Here is a 26393-nt window from a genome sequence, read left to right as displayed (position 1 = left end):
CCCATCAGGTACTTATAGATAAATCACTGATAAGATCCCCTTCTCCAGACTGAACAGTCCCAGCTCTCTCAGCCTTTCCTCACATGACAGATGCTCCAAGTCCTTAATCACCTTGGTAGCCCTTAGCTGGACTTGCTCCAGTATGTCACCGTCTCTCTGGTACTGGGGGACCCAGCACTGGATCCAGCACTCCAGATGTGTCTCAGCAGTCCTGAGCAGAGGGGAGGGATCATCTCCATTGACCTGCCCGCAATGCTCTGTCTGATGCAGCCCAGGAGGCTGTTGACTTTCTTTGCTGCAAGGTCACATTACTGGCTCATGGTCAACTTGTTGCCCACCAGAACCTGCAAGTCCTTTCCTACCAAGCTGTTTTCCATCCTGTCAGCCCCAGCCTGTCCTGGTGCCTGGATTTATTCCTATTCATGTTAAACAGTGGTGGCCCCAGTATTGACCCCTTGGGCATACCACTACAGGGGACTTCTGCTGTGAGCTCTGCAGTTCAGCCAGATTTCAGTCCACTTCACCGTATCTTTATCTAGCCTGTACTTCATCAGTTTGTCTATGAGGAGGTAGTAGGAAACATCCTGTTGTATTAGGATGTAGTGTCAAAAGCCTGGCTAAAGTTGAGATAAACAATATTCGTTGTTCTTCCATCATCCACTGAGCCATCCATCACATTGTGCAGGGCTATCAAGTTGATCCTACATGATTTCCCCTTCATTAAATTCATGCTGACTACTTCCAGTTACCTTTCTGTCCTTAATATGTTTGGAAATGTTTGTCAGGATTATCCACTTCATCATCTTCCCAGGGACCAAGGTGATGCAGACTGGCCTGTAGTTTCACATAGGACGAGAGGAAATGGCCTTGCGTTGTGCCAGGAGAGGTTTAAATTGGATACTGGGAAAAATATCTTTACAGAAAGGGTTGTCAGGCATTGGAACACACTGTGGGAAGTGGTTGAGTCACCATCCCTGGAGGAGTTCAAAGACACGTAGATGAGGTTCTTAGGGACATGGTTTAGAAGTGGACTTAGCAGTGCTAGATAACAGTTGGACTTGATGATCTTAAAGGTCTTTTTCAACCTAAACAATTCTCTGATTCTGTATCCTTCTCCTTGCCCTTCTTAAAGACAGGAGTGACGTTCGCTTTCTCCCATTTCTCAGTAACTCCACTGACTGCATCAGTATTTCCAACATTATAGAGAGCGGCCTTGTGATGATGGTGGCCAGAACTGGGAGTTAGTCAGCTTCGTTCTTGAGAAATCTTTTTATCTGCATGTGAGAGTTGACAGAGTTACATGATATTCATTCTAACATGTAGCATACAATCATGTTATATATGCAGATGCTTGTAAAATTTTGAGTATTTCTGAAATATAATGATTAAATAACAAATGTGACAGGAAGCTATTAACTTTAGTCTTATTTTATATACAAATAAATTATTCTATATGTTCCTAAGTAATTTTAATCCCTATTTTAAGGCATATTCTTTGGACTGTTCATACAGTTGAATTTAAGATGCGAAGCCAAGGTATATCAGCATACTGCCTGTGGTAATTTTGTTTTGTTTCGTTTTATAGAATGGCCTTGTTACCAGCTCACCAGAAATATTCAAGCTCAAATCTTGCATCAGGAGAAAGACAGATTCAATTGACAAACGTTTCTGTTTTGATATTGAAGTTTTTGAGAGGTTTGAATTTTTTTCATTGTGTTGAAGTTAAACAAAACTGCACAGAACAATGTTTCATCTGAAGTTCTTTAAGTTCTCATCAAAGAGATAGTTGCAGACACTTTTCACATTATTTATTCCTCTAGTACGTTTTGATTCATTACAAATATGCATGGCCTACAAGTTAAGTGCATTCTGGAAACTTGGACAGAAGATTGAAAGGAGAGTAGAATACAAAGTTGTTTGGTCATTATTGTAAGGATATAACTTTCAAAGGCTGATAGAGAGTTCACTTTTCCCATTGATTTGGTATTCAGGAGGGAAGTAGTGAATTTTTGTACGAGTCAGCAGAGGAGATAAACAGACAACAAAATACCTAGAAATTTTTGGTGGGAATTTATATACAAGGGCAACATTAACGTCTTCTGAATGCCATGTTGGTAAAACTTGGTTTTCTCCTAAGAAAGAGAAGATGCACTGGCCAGTATTGATCTCAGTAATGACTAAGAATGTGAGCGACTTCATATAAATATCAACAGTGTTGGAATGCTGTCTCGTGGGCATTCTATGTTGGCGAATCAGTGAATTAATTTCAAATCATTTCTTGAAGAACTCATTTGCCTATGATCACAAATAGAGACTAGTTCTTTGTACATACACGTCTGTTCATGTAATTATTTCAGGAACAAAGATTGAAATTGGTTCCCTTTTCCTCTCTTGGGTTCCCATGACTCTTTTTCTATGTAGTGTCAAAGCTTCATCACCAGAAAGTATATGCCATGTTTTTAACCTCTATTGTTGCAGTTAAAGCAGAGCCCACAGAAAGAACTGGGTTTTTTTAATCCTCTCGCATAAAAAATTCCTTCACTGTGACAGTATTCAGCTCGATTGGCTTTACATCTCCGTACTTAAGATGCTATCTCAAAGCTCTTTTTAGGCAACCATTATAAGGCACACTTCTTTTGACTGGCTTTGAATGTCCATATTGTGTTATGATGACTTTCAGATTAAACGTACCTACTTCTTTTCATTTACCATGAAAGGAAGGTAGATAACCACCTCAGGCATAGACATATTTAATCACATTCAGCTGATGCATCTTGCCCTTAAGTTTTCCACCCTCAGCATCTCCTCACTGAAAAATGAGTTGTATTGGATCCTGTTTGTGGGTGTATAACTCATCTTGCAATATGGAGGCGCCTAATACCTGTTAGAGGGTTGTAGCGCTTAGGCATCTAAAATTATGTGTTGCAGTAGTGAACTTTTAAGAAACGGAAATGTTTTTAAATCTAGCTCAAAGTTACTGTGTTATGTCAGAAGCCATCAAATTTACTTAACTTTTCTGTCTTTTATGTATTCACATCAATATGCATTTGGGTTCTGACTTTGTATACTGTTGGAGAAAAAAAAATAGTGACTTCAGTATATATGTATATTTTTGACAGACCTGGAATCATCACACTACAAGCTTTTTCAGAATCCAACCGAAAACTTTGGCTCGAAGCAATGGATGGAAAGGAACCAGTAAGGATGGTTTTTTTTGTTTTCATTTCATTTTACAGTTTTGTGGCACAGTTATTAAAGAAAGAAGCTAGTATGCGTTTTAGATACTCTGTTACAGTACAGGCAAATACAGTTCTGTTCTTTGTGAGACACTATCACAGATACACAGTGAAGATAGGTACAAAGGAGGAAAGCAGAACTATTAGTGAATTTAAACCTTTATTTATATTTAATTATGTTAGGATATTTAATGTTTGAGTACTATGGTAGCATATTGTCTAATAAGATTCATGGTTCAGATCACATTTGTGAAATGGTAGTTTCTGCTCTGGTAAAGACAAACCATCTTTTGGGCAGCGTTGTGAGGTAAACAGCACCGTCTTGAAAGGCACTGCAAAAAACATAAAAATGTGTTGAAAGCTACTAAGAGATAGGCTTGTCTGAGATTTCCTCCCGCTGTTAGTCTGCTCTTGAAATAGTCACCGAGTGAGGGTGAAACCAGACCTGTATCCAAGGGGAAAAAAATGTTTGGTCGATTTTATGAGATAGCGGAGCGTTTTTACAAGCTTTTTGCTAGACTGAAACAGTACAGAAATTAGATCAGTAGTTGTACTAAAATTTAACCCATTTGGAGTCTGCAAATCTGACTTCTAACACATTTTAGTGCCCGTAAATTTAGTGCTATTAAATCCTTAGTCAATCTAGAATCTCCAGGCCAGCCTGAGTAGGTTTGTGGCACCCGTCCTGCTGGCCCTCTGCCTTCTCCCCAGCAGGGAAGGTGAGCAGCCGTGGAAAACTGCAAACACAACTAGTATGATCCTGGGTGAAAGGCCAGGCTGGCTTTCCCCTGCCAGCAAGCTAACAGACAGCACGTTGCAGCTCGCTTAAGAACTACCAACAAACCTGGCAATAAAGAATTTAAATCACAAACATTGACATGTTGCGGTTTTATTTTTTACAGATCTACACACTGCCAGCCATTATTAGCAAGAAGGAAGAAAGTAAGCTCTTTATTTATATAGAGTTACCAAATATTGCTAGATTTCTGTGATTTCCTGGTTTCTAGAAGTATGTGTGTGAGAGAGATTAATTATTTTACATTTTCTTTCTATTGCTGTGAAATAACTGTTCATTGGATTACATGATTGGGTTACACAGAATCACATCCCATGCTATGTAAACTGTGCGAAAGCCTTCAACTTTTGTATTACTATAAACATAAATTGGAAGAAACTTCATTGGCTCCAAAGCTACAATATATTTAACAGATCTGTAAAAAGTTTCAATCAGTAGTATCTGCCTAAATGTAAATACATGCCAGTGTGTTGAAATAATAACCCATATGGATCACATCTTTTTGGTTTTAGGTGTATATGTCTCTATGACACATACACTGAGTAATGAAATTATTACACTTAAGGATACGATTAGATTTATGTGTATAATTTTATTAACACATATATGTTGTTAACATAGTATTAAGAAAAATACATACAAATAATTTACATGCATGGGTGTATGTATCTCAGAGAGAGAGAGATTTGCCAGGTATGGACATACATCTTCATAGCAGGTATATTTGAGACTCTAGAAATCTAAAACTTAAGCCACTACCTCTGTTTTTTATATGATGATGTTTATTTTAATGGTGACAAATATGCTGCTTTAAGATCTTCTCTATACAGGTAGGCAGAGCAGCGAGCATTGAAGATACAAAAATTAACTATAAGTACATTCACTAGAAATAAGCTCACTAATTAAAGTCAATAACAAAGATTGTTTTCCTATGTTAGCATTTTACAAGCGGTTATGTGCATGTGCAAGGAGCAAAGAATGTTGTCGTATTAAAACCAATTAATATATTCTGTTCATAACGTAGGTCCTGAACTGTTAAAGGCATTTTCCTCAGCAGAAAGGAGTACAGGAATCCACTTTTAAAGCAACAAGGTTTCAGCTGTATTTGTAGAGGGGCTACTGGTTTCTCAGAAACCAGTAGTACAATATTCTGCTCGTAATGAATCGCTAATGATTAGAAAGTTGGATTTCGAGTGCTAAGGATTTATCTACAAGAATACTATTACAGAATGAGTATCATAATCTCCTGGATAGATGTGCATCAGTCCTTCTTGACTAACATGTGAATGTAGCTAAACAGGGAGATTTTGTGTATTCCTACATTAGAAAATAATGAACTTTTTTTCTTCTTTTTATAGTGTTCTTAAATGAAGCAGGTTTCAACTTTGTGAGGAAATGTATTCATGCTGTAGAAACAAGAGGTGTGTATTAAATAGCAAATTATGTATTAGATTATTATGACTATTTTTTTGTCAAATATTACTTCAGTTAATTCTACATATTTTACAGCTGTGCTTTGAAGTGTGTCCATCATTCGTTTTGTACTTTTCACATTTTATCCATGTGCTTTACACTTACAACTGTTGCCACAAGTTCCAACAGCAGTTCTTAACATATCATTTAAGTGGTTTTTTAAAACATTTTCTGCAATTTCATGTTGCTTAAACAGCTTAATAGTTTGCTAGTGGGAATGTACAAAAAAAATACTCAGTCTGCTGATGGGGTGATACCTTGCAACTCACAGCAAATTTTTAATTAACCCCTTTCAAATGAAGAGGTGTGGGTGTATTGTTTTCCATAAAAAGAGGGAATCTTCCTGCCCATGCACTGAACTGCCAGTGTGAAACTCCCTTCTGATCCAAAACCTCTGTGGCTGGTCTCCCTGGGCAACACTGAGCCCAACATGAATTCAGTTTCACAAGTAACAGTGTTATGTAGCTTTTGAATCATTGCTGACTCAGAGCTTGCATTTTTTCCTGTCGGGGGGCGGGGGGGTGGGGAAAAAAGTTTTCAAACCAAAACACCTAGGTTATCGGAGTGAGATCAGACATTGGAATGTTATCTTCGAAGAAAAATTGGGGAATTTTTAAATGGTAAGACCTGAAATGGGGAGAAGGGAAGACTGCTGGTGTTAAGAGGCTGTTAAAAACAATAAAATTAACATCATTGGAATACTGAAATACTGTGTCGTGAAGGTCACACTTCAAACCTTATTTTTTTATTAGTATCTGTGCTATTAAAAAAAAGTCGAAACTTATGGGTAAATTGGGACTTGACTGTCTCCATTTTGCATGGGGATCCATGCATAATATACAAATTCTCAACTGAAGTGTTGCCATGGTATACTATATATGTTTTTATTTTGGGTACAATCATTATTTCTCTATAGATGTCAATCATATCTTAATTGGAAGGGATGATGTCCTAAACAAATACAGATGTATAGTAATTCCACTGAAGTCTAGGTATGATAAACTTGTTTGACGTGTAATGTGTTTTAAGGCTGCTTTTGAGTCTTATTTTTCACTTTTCCCAGTGATCTCTTTGTTGTTTGCTAGTATGGGTAATTTCTATTCGAAAGGGTACTGTTAATGTAAAACTGCGATTAGTGTATAGTGTGGATTCAGTGGAATGCATTTGTTAATATCCCAGAAGATCATTCAGTAGGGTAAAGAAGTACTTAAGAATGTAATTGTACAATTTCCATAAATACATATAGACGATTTGAAAACATACACCAAGGACGCATCAGTGTATATTGAAATAACCATTATTTTCATTGTGTTTGTTTTCCTAATGTAGGTATTACAATCCTGGGGCTGTACAGAATAGGAGGTGTAAACTCCAAGGTGCAAAAGCTGATGAATACCATATTTTGTAAGTATCTGAAGTGAACCTTTGTCAATGTGCAGCATATGTGCTGTGGTCCCTTTTGCCTTAACTGCTGTAGTCAAAAGAGTGTGTCATAATATTTACAATTTCCACTAAATTGAGTTTGCAGTCTTAAAATGAGTGATCCATCTACCTAGTTTCTTGTATGCATTAGTATTCAATTTCTGAATGCAATTATTGACATACAGGAGCAAAATACTCATAAAATACACTTATTTTACCTTTAAAGTCCTATTTGGCATATTTCGGAAGTGTTCCAAAGCTTAGTTCTGTAACACAGCATAACTGTTTAATAGACAGTTGTTCTAGTCTTATATACATAATTTGGCTCTGTAATGCCTGTATTTAAATGTCTAAGCCAAATACAATAGTAATTCTCTGTTGACTTGGGCTTATTTTACACTTTGATACAGTGCATACAGTTAATGTTTACAGGTACTAAATAATGCTGAATTAATTTTTACTAATACTTTGGCAGAGATTGAAAGTTTCAAGTTGATCAGATTGGTAGATAATAATTTGGCTCATAAGTAATCATGTGAACTAAATGACTGATCTGTTAGTTTCTGTTTTGCTGCTTTTCTAGTTAGTGTGTTTGTGAAACTATAACACAATCATAATTAAAATTTCTACCAGCTCCTAAGTCTCCTCCTGATATGGATATTGATCTGGAACTTTGGGATAATAAAACAATAACAAGCGGACTGAAAAACTACCTCAGGTGAGTATGATGCTGCACAAATATCGGTATTCCTTTTCTGGCCTATTAATCTTTCTCTTATTAAAATCATATTACATTTCTTGTATCTATTAGCATGGTAATAATTGAGTATATTATTATCTCACCTAATGTCCCTGTGATCATGTATAATAATAAATCTAAAATTTGTCACATATTTTCTGCCTTATTAAGATAGTCATGCCTTATATAGCCCCAAATTTGCCAGAGTTTAATTAATTGTATGTTTTTATTTAAAAATGTTTAGGTTAACCACGACACATGTTGTGCACAGTCTTTCTATTCTGTATCTGTGCAAAAGCATAGGTTTTTATCCTGTGCTGTTCATATATTCACAAACAAAATATCCCTCCAACATTATCATTTTCTCTTAAAATTTTTTGCTAATAAGAGACAGAATTTTCAAGAATTATGGTACTTCCAAGATAACACTTTTTTGCATGTCAATATATAATATTCAAAATATATATAACATTCAAAAGAAACATAATAAAAAGCATTAAACCCAGATGGTGAGTGTTTTATGCCTTCTAAAAATCTAGATTTCCTAAACTGCTCCTCTAACAAAGGAAAGTATCACAGAAATCCCTATTCACTCTGGAAAATATGCCTAGGATTTATAGTGAAATGCTCATGTAAACCTCATTGAAAAGACTGGCTTTGGTTGAAGAAATTTTTAATACATCTTCAGAAGCACAAATCATTGTAGATACTGTGTGAAATGAGAACGTGAGCCTGCAGCAGCTGTGCGCTTGTGTCTGTAAAGCAAGTCACAGTCTGCTGGTCAGAGAATGACTCTTCTAGGATCTCTACAATCAGAATTTCAGTCCCAAATTTCATCATGTTTTTGCCTTTCATGGGTAAAGATCGCTTGTGCAGCCCACTGTACCATGTTCTGCAGCTGTATTTATTCCTATTCTACAGCTTGGGAATCAGAAAACAGTGAGTCTCTGTGCTGAAGTCAGTGCCAGTAATAGTTCTCTTATTAACTTAGATGGTGACACTGGATTCAGCTCAAGAGATTTTCAGACTGTGTACGTGACTGAGTTGTATATTACTTGTAATCAGTCATCACTGAATTGGGTTTCCTAGGACATACCAATATACTTTGTGCAGATGTTGAGGGCTGTCATAATCACACCCATAAAACTTAACAAGACTTTGAGTGATGGCTCTCTTTAAAATTTTCTTTTTAATATTTTACAACCAGGTGTCTTTCAGAACCACTGATGACTTTCAAGCTGCACAAAGATTTCATTGTTGCTGTTAGTAAGTAAAGTAATAAATAATCATTCATGAAAGTAATATGATTTCTGACTCGTAATCTCCTCAGTTTCTATCCTTATTTTTCTCCTTGGTCTCATATTCAGTGATCCAGCCATGGATCCGAGTTCTTCATGTCACTGTATGTGACAGCACAGTGCCACATGAAAGCCCTCAGAACAGAGAAGTCTCACTAGATGAAGCTGTTCAGTGGTTTGTTCTGTGTGACTGCCTTCTGCATGGAATTTTGAACCTTGATTTATATGTTGGTTTGTTTTATATGGGCTGATAACGCTTCTATAGCATTCAGCCCTCTGATGCAGGGACCTTTATTTTCCCAGTTTGCCTTGAGAAATGGAGAGGGTGATAATTATCTCCTTTTCACGAATGGAGTAATTAGATACAGAGATAGTAAGATTGTTTTTTATAATGACATCAGTTTAGAATTTGAAGTTATTTCCCCATTCTTGCCTTGATAAGAATAAAAGACACTTGAGAATTTTAGATGTTTCTAATATCAAGGAGTAAAGTCTTGGATTTCAGTGAAATGGCACATTGGGTCAAAATCACTGCAAACTTTGTTGGTTCCAGTATCAGTGATAACTACTTTTGGTGAGTTACGTGAAATACAGATTTCAGAATGTCGTAATAAATATAATAAAGTCATCCTCATCATTTTAAAGGCTTCTTGTAATGCATGTGTGTTGTAGTGTACAGGCATTTGTGCCATTTGTGGTCGTGTCTTAGAACATGTTCTAATTTATCAACAATATTTGTTCTCTGTTTAATAGAGTCAGATGACCAGAACTACAGAGTTGAGGCAGTGCATGCGCTTGTGCATAAGTTACCAGAGAAGAACAGAGAGATGCTGGACATCCTTATCAAGCACTTGGTCAAGTAATTATTTTCTTTTTATCTTTCATATTATTGTGAGATGTGATTATTTCTGCTTTAGATTTGTCAGTGTTGCTTAATCCATTCTCTGTGCTTAAACAGTATCACTAGATGTCGCATTTTGTTTCTAAAATGCTCCTCTCAACGTAGATGAATTCTACTCACCGTAGAAACAAAATAAAAAAACCCACCAGAGCCACCGAAATGACAAGCTATGTTTATGAAATGAACCCACTCGATGTTTTAGTTCACATTCCTATTTACTACAGGAATTGGCACTACTTAAATTTAGCAAACACATAAAACTATGCTAAGATTGTTAGAAAACACTGTGTTGAATCTGACTCGAGGTCCCACATTTCAGAAATGAATGGAGACTAATGTGATAATACTTGGCCTTCATGTTTGATCTTATTTTTCTGTCTAACAGTTCTGAACTGTAGTATCATTTGGAAACACTAATTTGAAGTATTATTATTTATATTTTTGATATCTATGTAAATGTCCAAACCTACTTTTGAATCTCCCTTGTTTCATCAGCTTCTCTGGGTATTAACTAAATGTTGGATCAAAAAGATTTTGCGTTTCTTTGAACTGATGACCCTCTGTCTTCACTGAATTACACTTGGCATGTGCTGTGAGACAAAAAGACAAGGTTTTATTCTTTGTCTCTCTATGTCAATAGCTATGATTACATGCCTTTATTACATTACAATTTATCATGTTTCTGCATCAAAAATTATTCATATCACTTTAGTAAATCTTTGGCCAGTTTTTCCTGGCATTTGCTGAATACTTTTATTATGTATTATTCTTTCTGATTTAGGATGCTATATATTCTAGTACATTTATCAATGATCTGGGAATGTGACTACTGAAACAGCAGTTGTTCAGATAAGGCCTGCATGACTGAGATATGTAGAAGACATAAGTCCATGTTGTATTCATTCCATTCCATTCCATGTTTTCATTCCATTCATTACATCCCAGCTATTCTGCTTTTTTGATCACAGCTTGAGCCCCAGCCTGCAGGGAGCTGTCTGCAGTGGAGCCTAATGCAGTTTTGCTTCCTCTTATAGACATGAAAACTTTGAAAATTTCTTTGATAGGAAATCGTTTAGCCCTAATAAATTATTTTTAGCCCTTTATGTCGTTAGCCCCCTGGAGAACTAACATGTTAACAACCTGCTGTGAATGCTCCCATTGCAAAAACTGATTGACCTTACATCTTGTCACACATGGGGTAACCTGGAGAACCAGATGAAAACAAGTTTCATAAGTTTTCTTACTCACAGAGTTGTTTGATTAGTGAAAAACATGTAATGTCTCCCCCTTTCTAACCCTCTAAAAAGTTAAAACATTTAATGAGGGCTTAATGATTTTGTAAAAGCTGCTGGTCTGGAAGCCCCAAAATGAGCTGTATATATACATAGGAATTGACTTATTTGTTGGCCGAATTAGTTATAGGCAAACATTTCTTTCTTGACCGTTTTCCTGGCCTCTTTATTCTCGATATGACATCAGATGCATTCCCAACAAAAAGCCTGCCTGCAGTATTCTCTTCTTTAATTGTTCTCTTTAATTCTTGCCTATCATATATTTGATAAATTTACAGTTTTATACTGAAAACTTTCAGTTCTTTCCAACGTTCAGTTTACTCCTTCTAATTTCTTTAATAATTTTCCAGCTGTTGTTTATGCTAGCAATTCTAATGAGACTGAATTCAAAATTAGTCTCTGGAATGTATTAACTATCTTTCTTCCTCATCTTTTTCCTACCACTGTGTAGAGATTTTTCAAAGAACAAATGACAGATAAAGTGCCTAATTTTATGTAAATGGGAAAATATGAAAAAAAGAAACCTAAACAACCGTCTGTTTCTTCATTCTTTTGTTTAAAATCCAGTTTCAAAATGTACATACTTTCCCTATATTTCTTTTAGCTGTTCAGTTCCTTTATGTGTGGTTTTGTGTCTAGCTGAAAATACTATACCTTTAACTACAGGTTATAAAACAAGAATAATATTATTTCTTCTTGATTTAGGTCTTAAGGTCTTTACATCTCTGCCTACCTTGACTTTTGTGTCACTGTGCAAAATTAAGTATGATCTGGATGCTGTAGGCTGTAAGTCATTCTAAAAACAAACAAAGCCAGCAAATCTTGAAAAGCAGCCTGCAGAGAGGTGATACTGCATGAGGATATACTCAGTCAGCTAGGCAAACATGGGAAGTTTGGTATTATTTTCAGATAACTCATTTTTTGTTTCGAAACCTTCGTAGTCAGATTACCTGTCTACTTTAAAGAATAAGGCATTCTTTGGTATGATTTAGTAACACCATACTTTTCTAAGGTAGATAGTCAGGAGTCTGCAGTCTGGTAGTATCAAAAATTTACTGGTGATCTATCAGAGAAAAGAGATTTTGAGGAGAAAGCAACTGTACCTTAATGAATGCCTTACAGCTACCTGAAATGCACAATTACCTTGGCCTATATCTGTTCAGCAGCTCAGCAACAGTAGGACTAGGTCAGAGAAATTGGTTATCAAAATGATTCACTTACAGGCCTGTTTTTTTTCTTTTTTTGCAAGAAATTGAGCCTTTGAAATGCTCTTTGGAAGGTCCTTGCTGGTCACAATGTTATTAAATTCACCATTCCTTTTATTAACCACGCTACCAAATTTGTAACCAAGGAAACCCAAACACAGGACAAACACCACTTTCTGTCTTACACTATAAGACTATAATGTTTGTGTAAGATACCTTAACAGTTACTGTGCGGCACAAAGCAGAGTAATATTGCAAAGGGTTATTTTTTTTTTAGGTTTTTCTAAGAAACCTAGAGCTAACTAATTCAAAATTCTATTTTCATTAGAATACTAGTGGACTTCCCCAACACCCCTTAGTCACCTAAGCCAAACATAAGATCTGTCACAGAAAAAATTAGATAATTGGCTAAAAAAGTGCTTTAACAAGATAGGTATTTTCATGATATGGCTTCCAGATAATGATCTCTGCCAGTGTGTCTGTCTGAAGTAAAATTTTGGAAAGTGTTTTTGGCAAAACTTAAAGAATCAACATTGGAAACACCTAAGAAGATGGGCATTTATTTTCCTGCAGTTTATAATCACATTGTCTCCAGTACAAACCCCTTTCCTATATTTCTTCTGCTTCTCAATGTAAATGGGATGCTAAAACATTCCTGTTCCAAATATGAGGGGAGGATTAGTTCATTATAGAAGTAATTGCATAGTCTATCTCACCTCTGTACCAAGGTAATTCTACTGTCTTATGAATTCTGTGTGTCCTTAGTGCCCAGTCAACAGTGAGAATGAGAGAAAGCGTAATGTGAGTCCAGACATGAGTTTGATCCTGATCTTAACGAAATCCTCCAGTAGCCTTGGAAAAATCTGATTTTTTGGCACTGCCTTTTTAATCTTTGTAAGGGGATAGTATTTATGTTATTTGCTACCAAAGTCTGGCCTCAGCTAATGCTTGTATAACATTTTAAGAATAAATCAAGCCAACTGAGAATGTTATTGGAAGGAAAACATAGCAGATGTCTCCATAAACCTGATTAATGAAGACTATCAGAGAAAACCCGGAGATAAAGTTTGCTCGTACCTGCTAGTCTGCCAATATTTTATAGATTTTAAGGTTTCTTCATTTTAAAAGGTACAAGGGTTATTTTAATTATGTGGGAAATAGCTAAAAATGCTCAGCTTGACAATGGTTGCAGATAGCAGTGAGAAGGAAGAGGAAAATGTGAACAAGCGCCTCAGTAGCTGATTCCATTTGGTAGCAGATTCATTAAAATTGAGCATTAAAGCAATTATCGATTGGGATGATATTTGTCAGACATGACGCAATAGGGCAGCTGTGACTGGGGAATCACTGGCAGTTATTTTGAAGGATTTATGGTGATACAGTTTTTATTTGGCAAATCTTATTCGTAAGGAGGGAAAGGGGGCATTGAGGATTACTGATTGGTGGTTTTAATTTTACTAACTGATAAATTATTGAAAAACTTAGTTTTTAAATCCTACATAAAGAAGAAAAGTGACAGAAAAAGTACAGTAAGTGATAACAGAATATACAGAAGTAAAAGGTTAATATATTTTAAAGCCAGAAGATGTCATGATGATCATTTAGTGTTATATGTACCACAGAAACAGTTATTTCATTGATCCCATGTTTTCAATGCATTAATAAAGAGATCCTATTGCAATGTAAGTGTTTTCAGTAACTAAGTTTCTTTCCTTTACATGAAAGCTGAGATATATGGTTGACCTCTGTTACGGTATTTTCAGCCAATCAAGTATTTAAGTTCCTGTGTAATCATTGGAGAGAGATGGGTGCCTACCCAAAGACTCCTAAACTTTACATGGTCTGGATCTCTCTGTGGAGACCTTCAGAGATTGTTGCTTTTGCTTGTCAGTTATGTCAGGAAATTAAATACTTCCTCTAGGAAGACATACTCATTATCTATTAAGTTACTGCAGGATGGGAACCTTAATGGAAACACAGTAGTTGTACTATATAGTCTTTTGACTCCAGTAAAAGTAAAAGTTTAAAAAATGTTCTTAAAGGGGAGGCATGAACTTGGGGTCTTGTTAAAGAAATTGTGTTAACAGGTTTTTGCCTGTTGGAATTGTAGTTTAGCACAACTATTTAATTGCATATTGTTTGTGTTCATTTAAAGGGTATCGTTACACAGTCAGCAAAATCTAATGACTGTATCCAACCTTGGTGTTATATTTGGACCGACTCTGATGAGAGCCCAAGAAGAAACCGTGGCTGCTATGATGAACATTAAGTTTCAGAATATCGTCGTTGAAATTCTGATAGAGCATTATGAAAAGGTAGAAAGACGTGATCTGACTGTTTTGTGATAAAGAGAAACTAAGATCTCATTTTCATTACCATCCTTATGTTCTTAAGAATAAGAAAACCAGCATTTGTAGAAGGTCATCGATAGAAAGAATACCTTCTTCCCACCCCACGCTATGGATCTGTATTCCTAGCAAGTCTTTTGTGGCTGTGCAAGGTACAGATCTGAGGCGTAATCTCCAATGCTTTGAAGGAGTTGCTCTGAATCATCAGGTGCTTTCTGAAGATTGCTGTGTCCTTCTTGTATCTAGAAACAGAATGAGAAGGTCATAACTTTGCTCCCAGCTCCTCCATCTCTCTCCTGCTATCAGTGTATGAAGGTTCACTCTGGGTCAATGCACGGATTCTGCTCTGAGCGTCAGGTCAGAGTCTTTCTGACCATTGCTGTCCTTTGGGGAGAGACCAGCTGCACAGTGGAGATCTAGTCTCACCTGACATCACGAAACCTCACCTGACATCAGTTCTCTTTTCATGAGCAGCATCAATGTGGAGCCCCAGCACAATCCCCCATTTCTGTGGACTGTGTCGTTTTTCATGTGCATAGGTACTAGAGCAAAGGTAAAAAGGCAAAAAGGAAAAAAAATATCTCAGATGAGGTTTTATTCCTAGTTACAGGTTTTAAGCCCATCATGTCCTTGCAATTTAAAAGTTCTTCAATACTCTGGAATATACAAACTTATCTAGTTACTTCTTTTGCTTTGAAGAAAGGCCTGTCTGTGCCTGCCTGTCTATTTTGTTTTCCCCAAAGAGACCAGTAAAAGCAAAGGTCCACCTCAAACTCTTTCCTGGAACATTAAATAAGAACTGTTTCATGTTTTGAGAAGGAAAATCCATGAAATATTAAACACTTTTGTCACTACCGTTGCAGGGATCAGTTTCACTGAAAAGCCTCCTCAGATTTTGTTTTATTTTAAACTGCTTGATTTCAGAACTCAGCAGAACAGTCCAGACCTCCTTTACTTGATCATCAAAATAAATTTTTTGGGGAGGATCTTTTGTTGAAATATATCACCTTCTCTGACTAACAAAACAAAGTGAAAAGGCTTTGGGGTTGTTCCATTTCATGTTACTCAGCTAAGAGGCGGTTCCCAATCAACACCAGAATCCCCTGCACTAGTTGGTCAGTAAGTACTGGCAGTACTGTTTGGTATCACCAGTTATATTTCATAGGGACTCCTCAAAATTGGTGCGATACTGGTAGCCTCCTTGCCTGTAGCTCCAAAACATACATAGTATGTGTTTCCAACACTGAATTTCCCCTCCAGAAAATTACAAGCTCTTACAATACAAAGACCATGACTGCACAACCAGAATCACCCTTACTTTGTTTCTCTGTCTCTATTTTTATATTGATGTGTTGCTCACCAATACCTAGTACAGTATTAATGTACTTCAAGAGCATCTCAAGAAATGCAGTATTTGTTACCATAGCAGTATAATTGCTTTCTTGTACTCCGTGAGTGGCATAGAGGTATCTTTTCATTGTTCACTTCATCCTCTTCTGGGAGTGCCCTATTGAATGGGGATCCAGAAATCCTTGCAGAGTTCTGTTCTGGCATTGCATGGTATTAACCTGTGACACTTGGCCCTCTCTGCAGTATGGAGACTGGACATTTTGGATTCCTTCAGCAGTTTAATGGAGTAGGCAATCTTTGTAAAACCTCTTCTCCATTCCACAGAACTAATTCCATCTCCTTCTACAGAATGCCATAATAGATACTCAGTTGAGTTTACAGCCTGCACTAGGAGGAATAGGTGAGAAAGGACACCTGGGAGAAAAACACACAAATATTTTGGTTATATCTTTTGCTTTCGTCGTCCTCCAAGGCAATTATCATTTTTACTAGAAGTATCCAAGAGAGTTTTTAGGGTCTTTCAAGACCTCTACTGCATGTGTCTTGGGTAGTGCAGAACAAGTGATACAAATGAAAGTCACCCAAATTACTGGATTTTCTGTATTGTCCTGGCTGGCAGGCTGGCCATCCTTAATCAGCATAGAGTTCTTTAAAACCTCATGTGTACCTGTGTCACAGGTACAGTAGTCAGATACCCAAAAAATGTTAGTATTTTCTGCAGCAATGAAGTTGTAAGGACCTATTGTACATTTCACAGTTTAGACTGTTAAGCACTTAATAAGGGCTAGAAAATAAAACTATTTAAATGAATATTTTAATAGAATTAGTATAAATTTTAAACACAGCTCAGTATTGTGGTTCTTGGATTGTAAAATGACATCAGAGCAAAGCTTATATTCTGTGAATTCACTCTTGCATGTGTCAGACCATTACAGCATTAATTTCAGGAGCTGTGGTGAGGAAAACATGAATTAATAACAGAAGTGGAAGAGTACTTCTATTATTTATGACATTTATTTACCCCCCCCTCTTTTTTTTGATCATGCAGATATTTCACACTGCGCCAGACCCCAATATTCCTCTTCCCCAACCTCAGTCCCGATCAGGTTCAAGAAGGACAAGAGCAATTTGTCTCTCCACAGGTTCACGTAAACCCAGAGGAAGATACACACCATGTCTAGCAGATCATGATAGTAAGTTTGTCCTTGTTGACTCATTGTCTTCCTTTTTATGTCTTGTCTTTTAACTTTCCTGAATAATATCCAAGAAGCATTGTATTCCGATAATTACAAGCCTGACATATGGGAATTTCTCAGCTTGTTTACTCCTGTGAGTCACAGCCGCAGTTGGATGACTGCATTCCGTGCTTCTCTCAGGCAAGGAAGGATGTTTGGTTTTAGGCAAGTCTTGCATTGCATACCATGTTCCTAAATCTTTTATAGTGAACTTTATATTCTAATCTAAATGTAGTCTACTTTGAGACTCTGAGGAGTTTATTACATGAAGTTCACCTCATTTGCTTGTAAGATGATTATTAAGGTTGGGAAACTGTAAATAGGATCTTTTCTCCTGTAATAAATGTATTTTAGTCAAGGTCAGGAGATCAAAACCATTACTTGGCTTTTTTCACATTCATGAAGCTGTGGTAATTGGTTCAAAGTGAGCCACTTTCTAGATTTGCCAAAACCACTGAAATGTTTAGTTTTTCTGGAGTAGAAACAAACTAATATTTGGGGGAGAAATGGTATACTTATCATATGGCTTACTGTTTAACAGCAGGGAGTTACGTGTGTAATTAGTTGCTGCTTAGAATGCTTATTCATTTTTATGTAAATGTGACTATTATAAAGTTTCACTTCATTCATTTTCATCTAGTGGGCCATCACTTTTTTACTTACTGGCTATACCATTGAGAAGTATTGAAATTGCAGCAAAGACCTTATCTGTAGTATTGTGTGTAGTTGCGGTCACTCGTTGCCAAGGATATTGAAACATGTGGAGGCAAAAGCAGCTGTATCATGTCGAATTAAAGACATTCATCAAATATTGAAGTTGTAAGGAATGAGTTGTTGTCCTTCTGCAGGATAGGTGTTTTATAACAGGTGTGACAATTCAGAAAGTAGGATATCTATAGACAGACTTATGGACTAGTCTGAGACTGCAGAGATCCTCAGCAGCTTAGTAGCCAAAGTAAAATTTAATTCTTGTGCCTGCAGGCTATACAATCCTACATTTAAGAATGTAAATGTGACAAGTATGACATTTGCCTTACCACGGAAATCCAGCAAGAGGCTCACCACAAAGATATTGTAACTGTTGTTTTTCCTAAGGATATTTATACTGCAAGCAGTTCTTTGAAAATGTAAACTTTTATGCAAAATAGTTTACCCTGAAGCCCATTATGTCCAACAACTCTAAAGAAATATCCACAAAATGCAGCTCTTCCAGGTTAAAGATAGGAATATGTGTGAAACTTAGAGTAACTAAATAGACATTTTGTCTTAAGAATCACTGCCTCTGAAACCACAGATTAATGAATTTGATGACAGGTAAGGTACAAGGGAATAGATGTGGCATGAGGAAAATGCATACGATTATAAAATGTAATTCTTTTTTTTGTTTCCCATTCTTCCCCTCCCCTCACTCCTCCCTAGGTGACTCATACAGCAGCAGCCCAGACAGCACTCCCATGGGCAGCATCGAGTCTCTCTCTTCTCACTCCTCCGAGCAGAACAGCACCGCCAAGTGCACGCCCTCGCAGCCCCGGGAGAAATCGGGAGGGATTCCGTGGATTGCCTCTCCCGCTTCTTCTAACGGCCAGAAGAGTTCAGGCCTCTGGACTACGAGTCCAGAATCCTCATCAAAGGAGGATGCAACCAGAACAGATGTGGAGTCAGACTGCCAAAGTGTAGCTTCTGTCACTGGGCCAGAGAATGCCTCACCACCAACAGACCTGACCAAAAAGAGTTCTTACAGTCTGTCTGGGCTGAAAAGGTCTTCAGCATCTTCCCTCAGGTCAACTCCATCAGCTGAAGGTAATGCCCAGGGTCTTTTAGGACACCGGTGTTTACTGTGAGGTATCAGAAAACAAGAGCTGCATCTGAAAGCTAACAATATGTATTGATATTTATTTTTCAATTTTTGTGGCATGTTCTTTCAGTTTTCAAACTGCTTCTGACATATTTCTGTTGATTGTTACCTGTGCAGTTCACACAGCTTAAAACATAAACACGTTTCTAGAATTTCGAGTGCTCTATCTTGCTGCGCCTCACCTAGACCACTGACTTGTCAGGAGATTGCTGATTTATAAGAGTTGGCAGGTATGGTTTACCACTGTGTGAAAGGAATGACATGTTGTAACATGATTGATACTGATCAAATGTAGCATTTAAATTTAAAAAGCACTAGGCTTAACATATCTAGTAAGTAACAGTTTTTTCACTCCTTGTCGATGTGGTGCCTGCCTTTTTTTTTTTTTTTGACCACTGCATCTCTTCAAATAGATTGAAATAGGAGATTGAAGGAAAGGTGTGGGGTTTTTAGTGTGTTTGGGTTTGGTTTTTTTTTTAGTTATGGATTTTACAGTCCATGCCATTAGTTGAGATAGGACTGGACAGATGGGATAAGAAGGTAATCCCTGGCATGAAATGTATATCTGAAAACCTGCTGAGGGAATGACTGCTTCATTCTTCTCTACTTGCATGGTTTGTAATCCAGTGCAGCAAATAGATTAGCTTGAACACAAGGTTATGGCTGAATGGTCCTGTATATGGATATGATGTGCAAGAACAACCACAAGTTTACAAATCCAACCTTAGGAATTCAATTTAACTGCACAAATTAGGATGTAAATCTTCCTGTTCAGTCAAAGGAGGATGCTGCTTCGAAAAACACTCTCTGAGCACCTAAACTTGAGCCTGTGCTCCAAATAAACCAGTAGACAAGGTTCCCCACGAGACAGAGAAGCTTAAAAATATGGTTTCTTAATTTAGACAGTTCTGTTGAATTAGCTGGAATGCCTGTGAACCCTTGCTGTACTCCTGTGAGTACAAGAGGTGATATTGCACTATATTGACAGCTATGTGGCAATTACTTTAAAAGAAACACCTTGTTGAAATCAGGATATTTTCAGTGTTTTGGATTATGAAGATTATCAGGCAGCACTGAAACAATGAGCTCCAGTGGACTGAGTGCTAGTGCCGAGTTTGCCACTGAGCTGTCAATGAGTAATACAAGTGCAGGTAGGGTAAATATGTGGTTATGTGCAAAACCACATATTAAAAGTTTAAGAAAGTTCTCTCCCCTCTGTGTGCCATGGAGTGTACAAGCTTTTTCCTGACTTCTAGGTATGAATTAGTGTTATACTAACAGTATTAATAATGTAGAATAATAATTATCATTAACAAAAAATCATAATGTAGGATAATACTATAGAATAACAGTAGTAGTAATATAGGAATTGGTTTTATATTTTGGAATCTCTTTTTATTATGACAGCTTTGGGAGCATTATTAAGCATCTGTTGTTCTTGGGAATAAAGAAACACAGAAGTAGATGCAGTTCTTGTCTCACAGAATGTATATGCAAACAAGGCAGTAGTCCACAGATTGGTCAGCTTACAGGACACGTGGCCATGCCTTGTATTCAGTAGAAGGACTTTTTGTGTGTGCAGTACAGTCTGTACAGCTATAGATTTATCATAGAATCATAGAACAGTTTGGGTTGGAAGGGACCTCCAAAGCTCCTGTAGTCCAGCCCCCTGCCATGAGCAGGGACATCTTCACCCAGATCAGGTTGCTCAGAGCCCTGTCCGGCCTGACCTCGAATATCTCCAGGGATGGGGCATCCACCACCTCTCTGGGAAACCTGGGCCAGTATTTTACCACCCTTATTGTAAGAAATTTCTTCCTCATGTCTAGTCTGAATCTCCCCTCCTTTAGTTTAAAACCATTGGCTCTTGTCCTGTCACCACAGGCCCTGCTAACAAGTCTGTCCCCATCTTTTTTACAGGCCCCTTTTAAGTACTGAAGGGCTGCAATAGGGTCTCCCCAGAGCCTTCTGTTCTCCAGGCTGAACAACCCCAGCTCTCTCAGCCTGTCCTCCCAGCAGAGCTGTTCCAGCCTCTGATCATCTCTGTGGCTCCTCTGGCCCCTCTCCAACAGGACTTGTTTTATCAAGTTACAGTAGTAATTGTTTTAGGCACCTCATAATCATTAATTACTACGTATTTGTTTTTAAACTGCTTGAAGCTCCTGTGGATACTGAAATATTAATTCTTACAAATTACGTGGTCTGATTTCATAGTGGATGCTGCTTTAAGCAGGAGTTTAGACTAGATGACTTCCTGAGATCCCTTCCAACATGAATTTTTTTTCTACAATTCTGTGCAGTGTACTATTTTATAAATGTTGGGTTTATTGTCACTTTTTAAAGCATGTACCATCTAGCCATTTAAGTGCAATGTAATTTTTTAGCCTTCAACTATTTAATGTAATTTCTTCATTCTTGCTGTTGGTTCTTTTCTCCTGACTTTCTCCATGAAAAGCTGTTTCTTCTGTGTCTTAGTAAGTACTTTATGTATTTTTCTTCTCTAAAGCAAAACAAAACAAACAAAAGAATCCCAGCAACAACAACAAAATAAAACCCACACCAAAAACAACGAAAAACCCCACCACCACTTTGCTTTGCATGTTATACATGTTGTGAAACTTCAAATTAGCTTTAATATTCCCTACAATGTGGTTGTTTTCTGTAGGTAACAAAAGCTGCAGTGGATCTATACAGAGCTTATCTTCAGCAGATACCAAAGATACACCAAAGGCTCCACCAAACCCCGATTTGCCTCCCAAAATGTGCAGGAGATTAAGGTTAGATACCGCATCAAGTAATGGCTATCAAAGACCCGGATCTGTGTAAGTCATCAAGGATCTTTGGAGATTTGTGGTGTTATAGTATTGTCTACTATAAACTGATCCCAGGGAGCTACACAAGTAGCTGAAAAAGTATCCGTGAATACTTTATTTGAATATTTCTGTATTTGTGAATTATTTATCTAGCTTCATTAAAATTGTAAACAAAGGAGACACGGCACAAAGTCTGTTGAAGTCAGTTGAAAGACTCCCATTGATTTCATGAAGCTACAGATAGGGTCTGTATTGAGGAAATGTATCTTTGGAAAGTGGTTAGAATTATTATCTCTGGTTCTTCTGGAATTTGAGGGTTCAAGGAGCATAAACTCTACTTACTGTCCATGCAGTTGTGTCAAAAGATCATTAGATCTTACTTGTGTGAGATCAAAAAAAAAACTTTTGCTCTGAAATTTCTTTGGTTGATGCATGTGAAATAGTTGATACCTTTGGTTCTTGTGACTGTTGAGGTTTTTTATGTTGAGAAGAGGATAATCCTAAGTAAAAATGAGCTTGTTAAGATTTGGTGTAGCAATGTTTCTCAGTGCTTTTAGCACAAACTTAAAGAGTCAGAAGATGTTTGCTGTAGTCCTGACTTTGACCCAGCATTTCTCTGTCCCCATGAACAAGTGATGTAAAGATCTACAGAATACCAAGAAGTTCTCCAAATAATGCAGGACTCCATTCAGCCTCTCCACTTTTTAAACTGGAAGGGATCACCGTAGTCATTTCACAGACTGCAGTGTCCTAAACAGAGAATCTTGCACAGCCCAGAGTTCCAGCCTGATAGTGACAGACTGGCAGTAAAAACACTTCCAATATATGTATTTGCCATCCATGAGTATAATTTTAAATATGGGGTGTTGAGATTTCCCTTGATGATTCAATAAGGCACTAGAGCATGTAGATGTCAGGCCCCAGTTAGGTTATGCCCTCAAGAATTCTGCTGAATAGGGACTTGAATTCAACTTTTGAATTTCCTCTATTTCTCTAAGTGAGTAATTAAAATTATTTTTTTAAATGTGTCCATGACTTTAGATGATTACAAGTGAAGTTAGTCTGTGTGTTTTATTAATGGGCAAAGTATAAAGGAATGTGATGCTTTATTTTCAGAGTGGCTGCAAGAGCCCAGTTGTTTGAAAGTGCTGGTTCACTTAAACAAGTTTCTTCAGGACGGTAAGTGTTTCATAGTACTTAATAGTTTGTAAAATCTCTTCTGTTTTGCTGGCTTCAAAGACTGAAATAGGAGTGTTGGAGCTTTGTTCTGTGTCTTTTGAACAGCATCATGTGGCATGCAAAATTTTTGTCGTTTATTAAACTCACCCTTTCTCCAGAAGAAAATAAATCTAATAGAGAATACCAGCCTGTCTAGCTAGTCTGTCACCTGGGGGAATTGCAGTGAGAGATGCTCAGGTTAGTGATCTGCTTAAAGACAGAGCTACAAGAGTAAATTAACAGGATTTAAATTAGGATGAGGGTGCTGTATTTATTCCATACAGCTGTCTGTATATACATGCATTCAGCAGAGTTGCAAACATGCTAGTTTATGGTAGTTTGCTCATGTAGGCAAGTCCTGAGTAACAGCTGCTTTAGAAAGTTCAGGATTAAGTTGATCAGGATTCCCGTCTTTGCCATCACTCCTTCCCCGCCTCAGTATCTGTCTGAAGAAACTGTTGCCCTTTCTTCTCAGTAGTGTGCAGAAGGAATGATTTACATTTTCTTTACATTTGCATGCATGGATTTGGTGGATTTGATTATTTCTTACATTAAGTTAGGATGTGTTGAGGAGTGTTTGTTGAGGAAACATTATCTTCCATGCATACTAAACAGCCTACAATTAGTAGGCTAAGGCAGATAGTCAAATAAATGGAAGTGCGAAAAAGTTCGTCTCTCTTTTCACGGTCTCTGCATTTCAAGTTCTTTGAAACAGAACATATCTTTTCGTCCATCACTTTACTCATTGATACCAGGAACTGTCAAGCTTACTGGAAATGTCAAGCCATAGATAAAAAAAAAAAATAAAGTAAAATGTTAATCCACAAATCCGAAAGTAGTAGTCTAAAGTAACACAGCTGTAAACGAAGATGTCAACATGTGCTGAGATGTGGGGCAGTGGAATGTGAGTGTCCTCTCTGACGAATCTAGCAGGGATGAGGAAGAGAAAGCTCAACCTGCACAGGCCCACTGATTTTGTTTGAGAGAGGCAGTTTACGTGAATCAAGGCTGTTCTTGTTTTTTATATTGCATGAATTGTAAGGTGGCAAAAAAAGAGGGTGGCGGGGGGAAAGGGAGATGGAAACAGCAGGACATTAATTTAAGGAAGAAAAGTATAAATGAAGAGACTGGAATGTTCTTAAGCCGGTGCCCTAAGCTGGGAGCGATGACTGCTTTAGCAGTTCTACATCATTTCACCTCCACTGCTGTTCCTTCTCTTATTTCGTATTGCTCCCTTCTTGTAAACTCTCCCCTGTTGTTCCCTCAGAGCCTGTGCCACCTCTATCTGTATATAAAAAGCATGTAAGAAGCAAAAATGTGTCAAAGGAAAAATGTAGCAGTTAGATAATGGATATGGACAGCAGATAACAAAGCCAAAAATGCTGAAAGCCTTAATAGCTCCTCTACTTCAGCCTTCCTGAGAAAGCAGAAGAGCAACAGTAATGAGGAGAATGGAAAACGAGAGGTCAGCAGGCAAAATGAGGAAGAAATAAGAAGTAGCTCAACTGTTCTTATAGTGCTGCTCAAGTCTAAGTAAGATTTTACAATTCAGAGCCAGCTTTTGTTTACCTCTCGTGCATCTTATGAACATGAAGGCTGATTTAAAACCTTTGGATAGTCTTTTTTTGCTCTGAAGTATGTAGAAATCATCGTAATTACACCGTGATCTGCCCAGTAGAAAGGCCTTGTGAGTTCATAACTCTGCTGTCTAATATACAGAACAGAGTGGAAGACAGAGAAACTATTTTTAAGGTGTCTGGTTTGATACCAGAAATGCTCAAATCAAGACAGTGTTGAACTGTGTGCAGGGGTAATTTACCCTGCTAGAAATAACTAGTTCTGAGCTTTTAAGCTACTGCTTACCTATGCATTATAGTATCTAAGTAGCTTCATTCTTATTTGAAGCACCTGTTGCCAGTTGTGGTCATTTGTACAGCAGGCGGACCAGAAGTACCTATATGGCTTTGCAGTCTCACATTCTCATCTATATTTCAGCAGATAATTTTGTACTCAGTGCTTTACCACCACAGTGGCCTGGTCTTCCTTAACTCCTTCTCCAAGTAGTCTTTGCAACCCTGCTTTCTGACTTTGTATAATGCAATATCTCTATTACGAGTGTGTGTCCCCCATCTTTATTTAATGCTGGGACATTATTTGACCTGGCTGCTTTCTCTCGTTGTACACATGAGTACATACCCCCATAGTGCTACCAGTTTGAACAGATTTCTTTTAGACAGAAAGAGAATGAAAGGCCACGGTACATGTTTTAGGATTATACAGGGAAGACCAAAATCTTATGCCCTGTCCAGCCTGTGCTCTCTTTTTCCAATTCCGTAATTACTTTGACTTCTCAGACATCCCATTTCTTCCCTACTGACTTCAAGTTTATTAATCATCCGTCTTCCAGACGGTGGTATTAAGCTACTGTGTACACTGAGACCGATCCCTATTGCTAACCTAGTATGCACTTGAAAGAAGTGAGTTTTCTTACTACTTTCACAAATATTGCAGTTACCCAACAGCCTTAGTAAGGCCTGAGGTCTCTTACTGCAGCTTCTGTGCAAAAATGCTTGAACATGTAATCCCTGACTTTGTCTTCTTGACTACGATTTAGAGCTACACAGAACACCAATGAATTTCTCACATAAAGTGAAAAACTGCATCATAAGAATAAGGCTTTTCGTTAGAAAATAATTCCTAGAAGGAGGAGCTGGTGACAGCAAACAGTTCTGGCTCAGTGTCGGGGTCTCTGGGTGCTGGGCTGGGACTTCAGTAGGAGCAGGCTGACAGTCTGAAGCCCTGTAGACCCATGCTCCCCTCCCAGCCATCTGGTTAAGTATCCTTTCCCAGTCATTCTTCTGGTTTTGTTTTCATGCTATATTTTGCATTCCTTTAAACACCTGGAATGCCTTGCCCAGCCTAGCCAAGTGTTTTCTACTCAGTCCAGCTTGGCTGTAAGTCTGCCACCTCCAGGAGTCTACAAACCTTTCTTCTCCCTCTAGGATAATATCAACAAATGAGTCATCTGAGAGAGATTCATGTGTTTTCCCTAATTCGTTCCTCTCCTGGATTTTGTGTTTGTCTTGCTAGACTGAAAACTCATTAGGGCAGGAGCATAGTTTTAAAGCTTATTTATAACTATTATTATTATTACTACTATTATGAAAGGGGCCTCAGGTGTTGTTGACTGCATGTTGTCAAGAAAAATAGTT

The 26393-nt window shown here is 37.6% G+C and overlaps 1 protein-coding gene across 1 annotated transcript in view; it reads left to right on the top strand.

Moving 5' to 3' along the window:
- The window catches only part of ARHGAP42 (Rho GTPase activating protein 42), a 155906-nt gene that overhangs the window by 124306 nt on the left and 5207 nt on the right, over positions 1–26393 (top strand). The window contains exons 10-22 of the mRNA XM_065638471.1: positions 1586–1695; positions 3120–3198; positions 4139–4178; positions 5391–5453; positions 6835–6909; positions 7561–7645; positions 8874–8932; positions 9718–9823; positions 14518–14677; positions 17109–17253; positions 18715–19095; positions 21816–21972; positions 23080–23142. Of these exons, the coding sequence (XP_065494543.1) occupies positions 1586–1695; positions 3120–3198; positions 4139–4178; positions 5391–5453; positions 6835–6909; positions 7561–7645; positions 8874–8932; positions 9718–9823; positions 14518–14677; positions 17109–17253; positions 18715–19095; positions 21816–21972; positions 23080–23142 (1523 nt within the window). The remainder of the gene's footprint in view (positions 1–1585; positions 1696–3119; positions 3199–4138; positions 4179–5390; positions 5454–6834; positions 6910–7560; positions 7646–8873; positions 8933–9717; positions 9824–14517; positions 14678–17108; positions 17254–18714; positions 19096–21815; positions 21973–23079; positions 23143–26393) is intronic.

The sequence above is a fragment of the Caloenas nicobarica genome, chromosome 1, assembly GCF_036013445.1.
Source record: "Caloenas nicobarica isolate bCalNic1 chromosome 1, bCalNic1.hap1, whole genome shotgun sequence".
In the NCBI taxonomy this organism is placed as follows: domain Eukaryota; kingdom Metazoa; phylum Chordata; class Aves; order Columbiformes; family Columbidae; genus Caloenas; species Caloenas nicobarica.
This window is presented reverse-complemented; position numbering and strand designations above follow the sequence as displayed.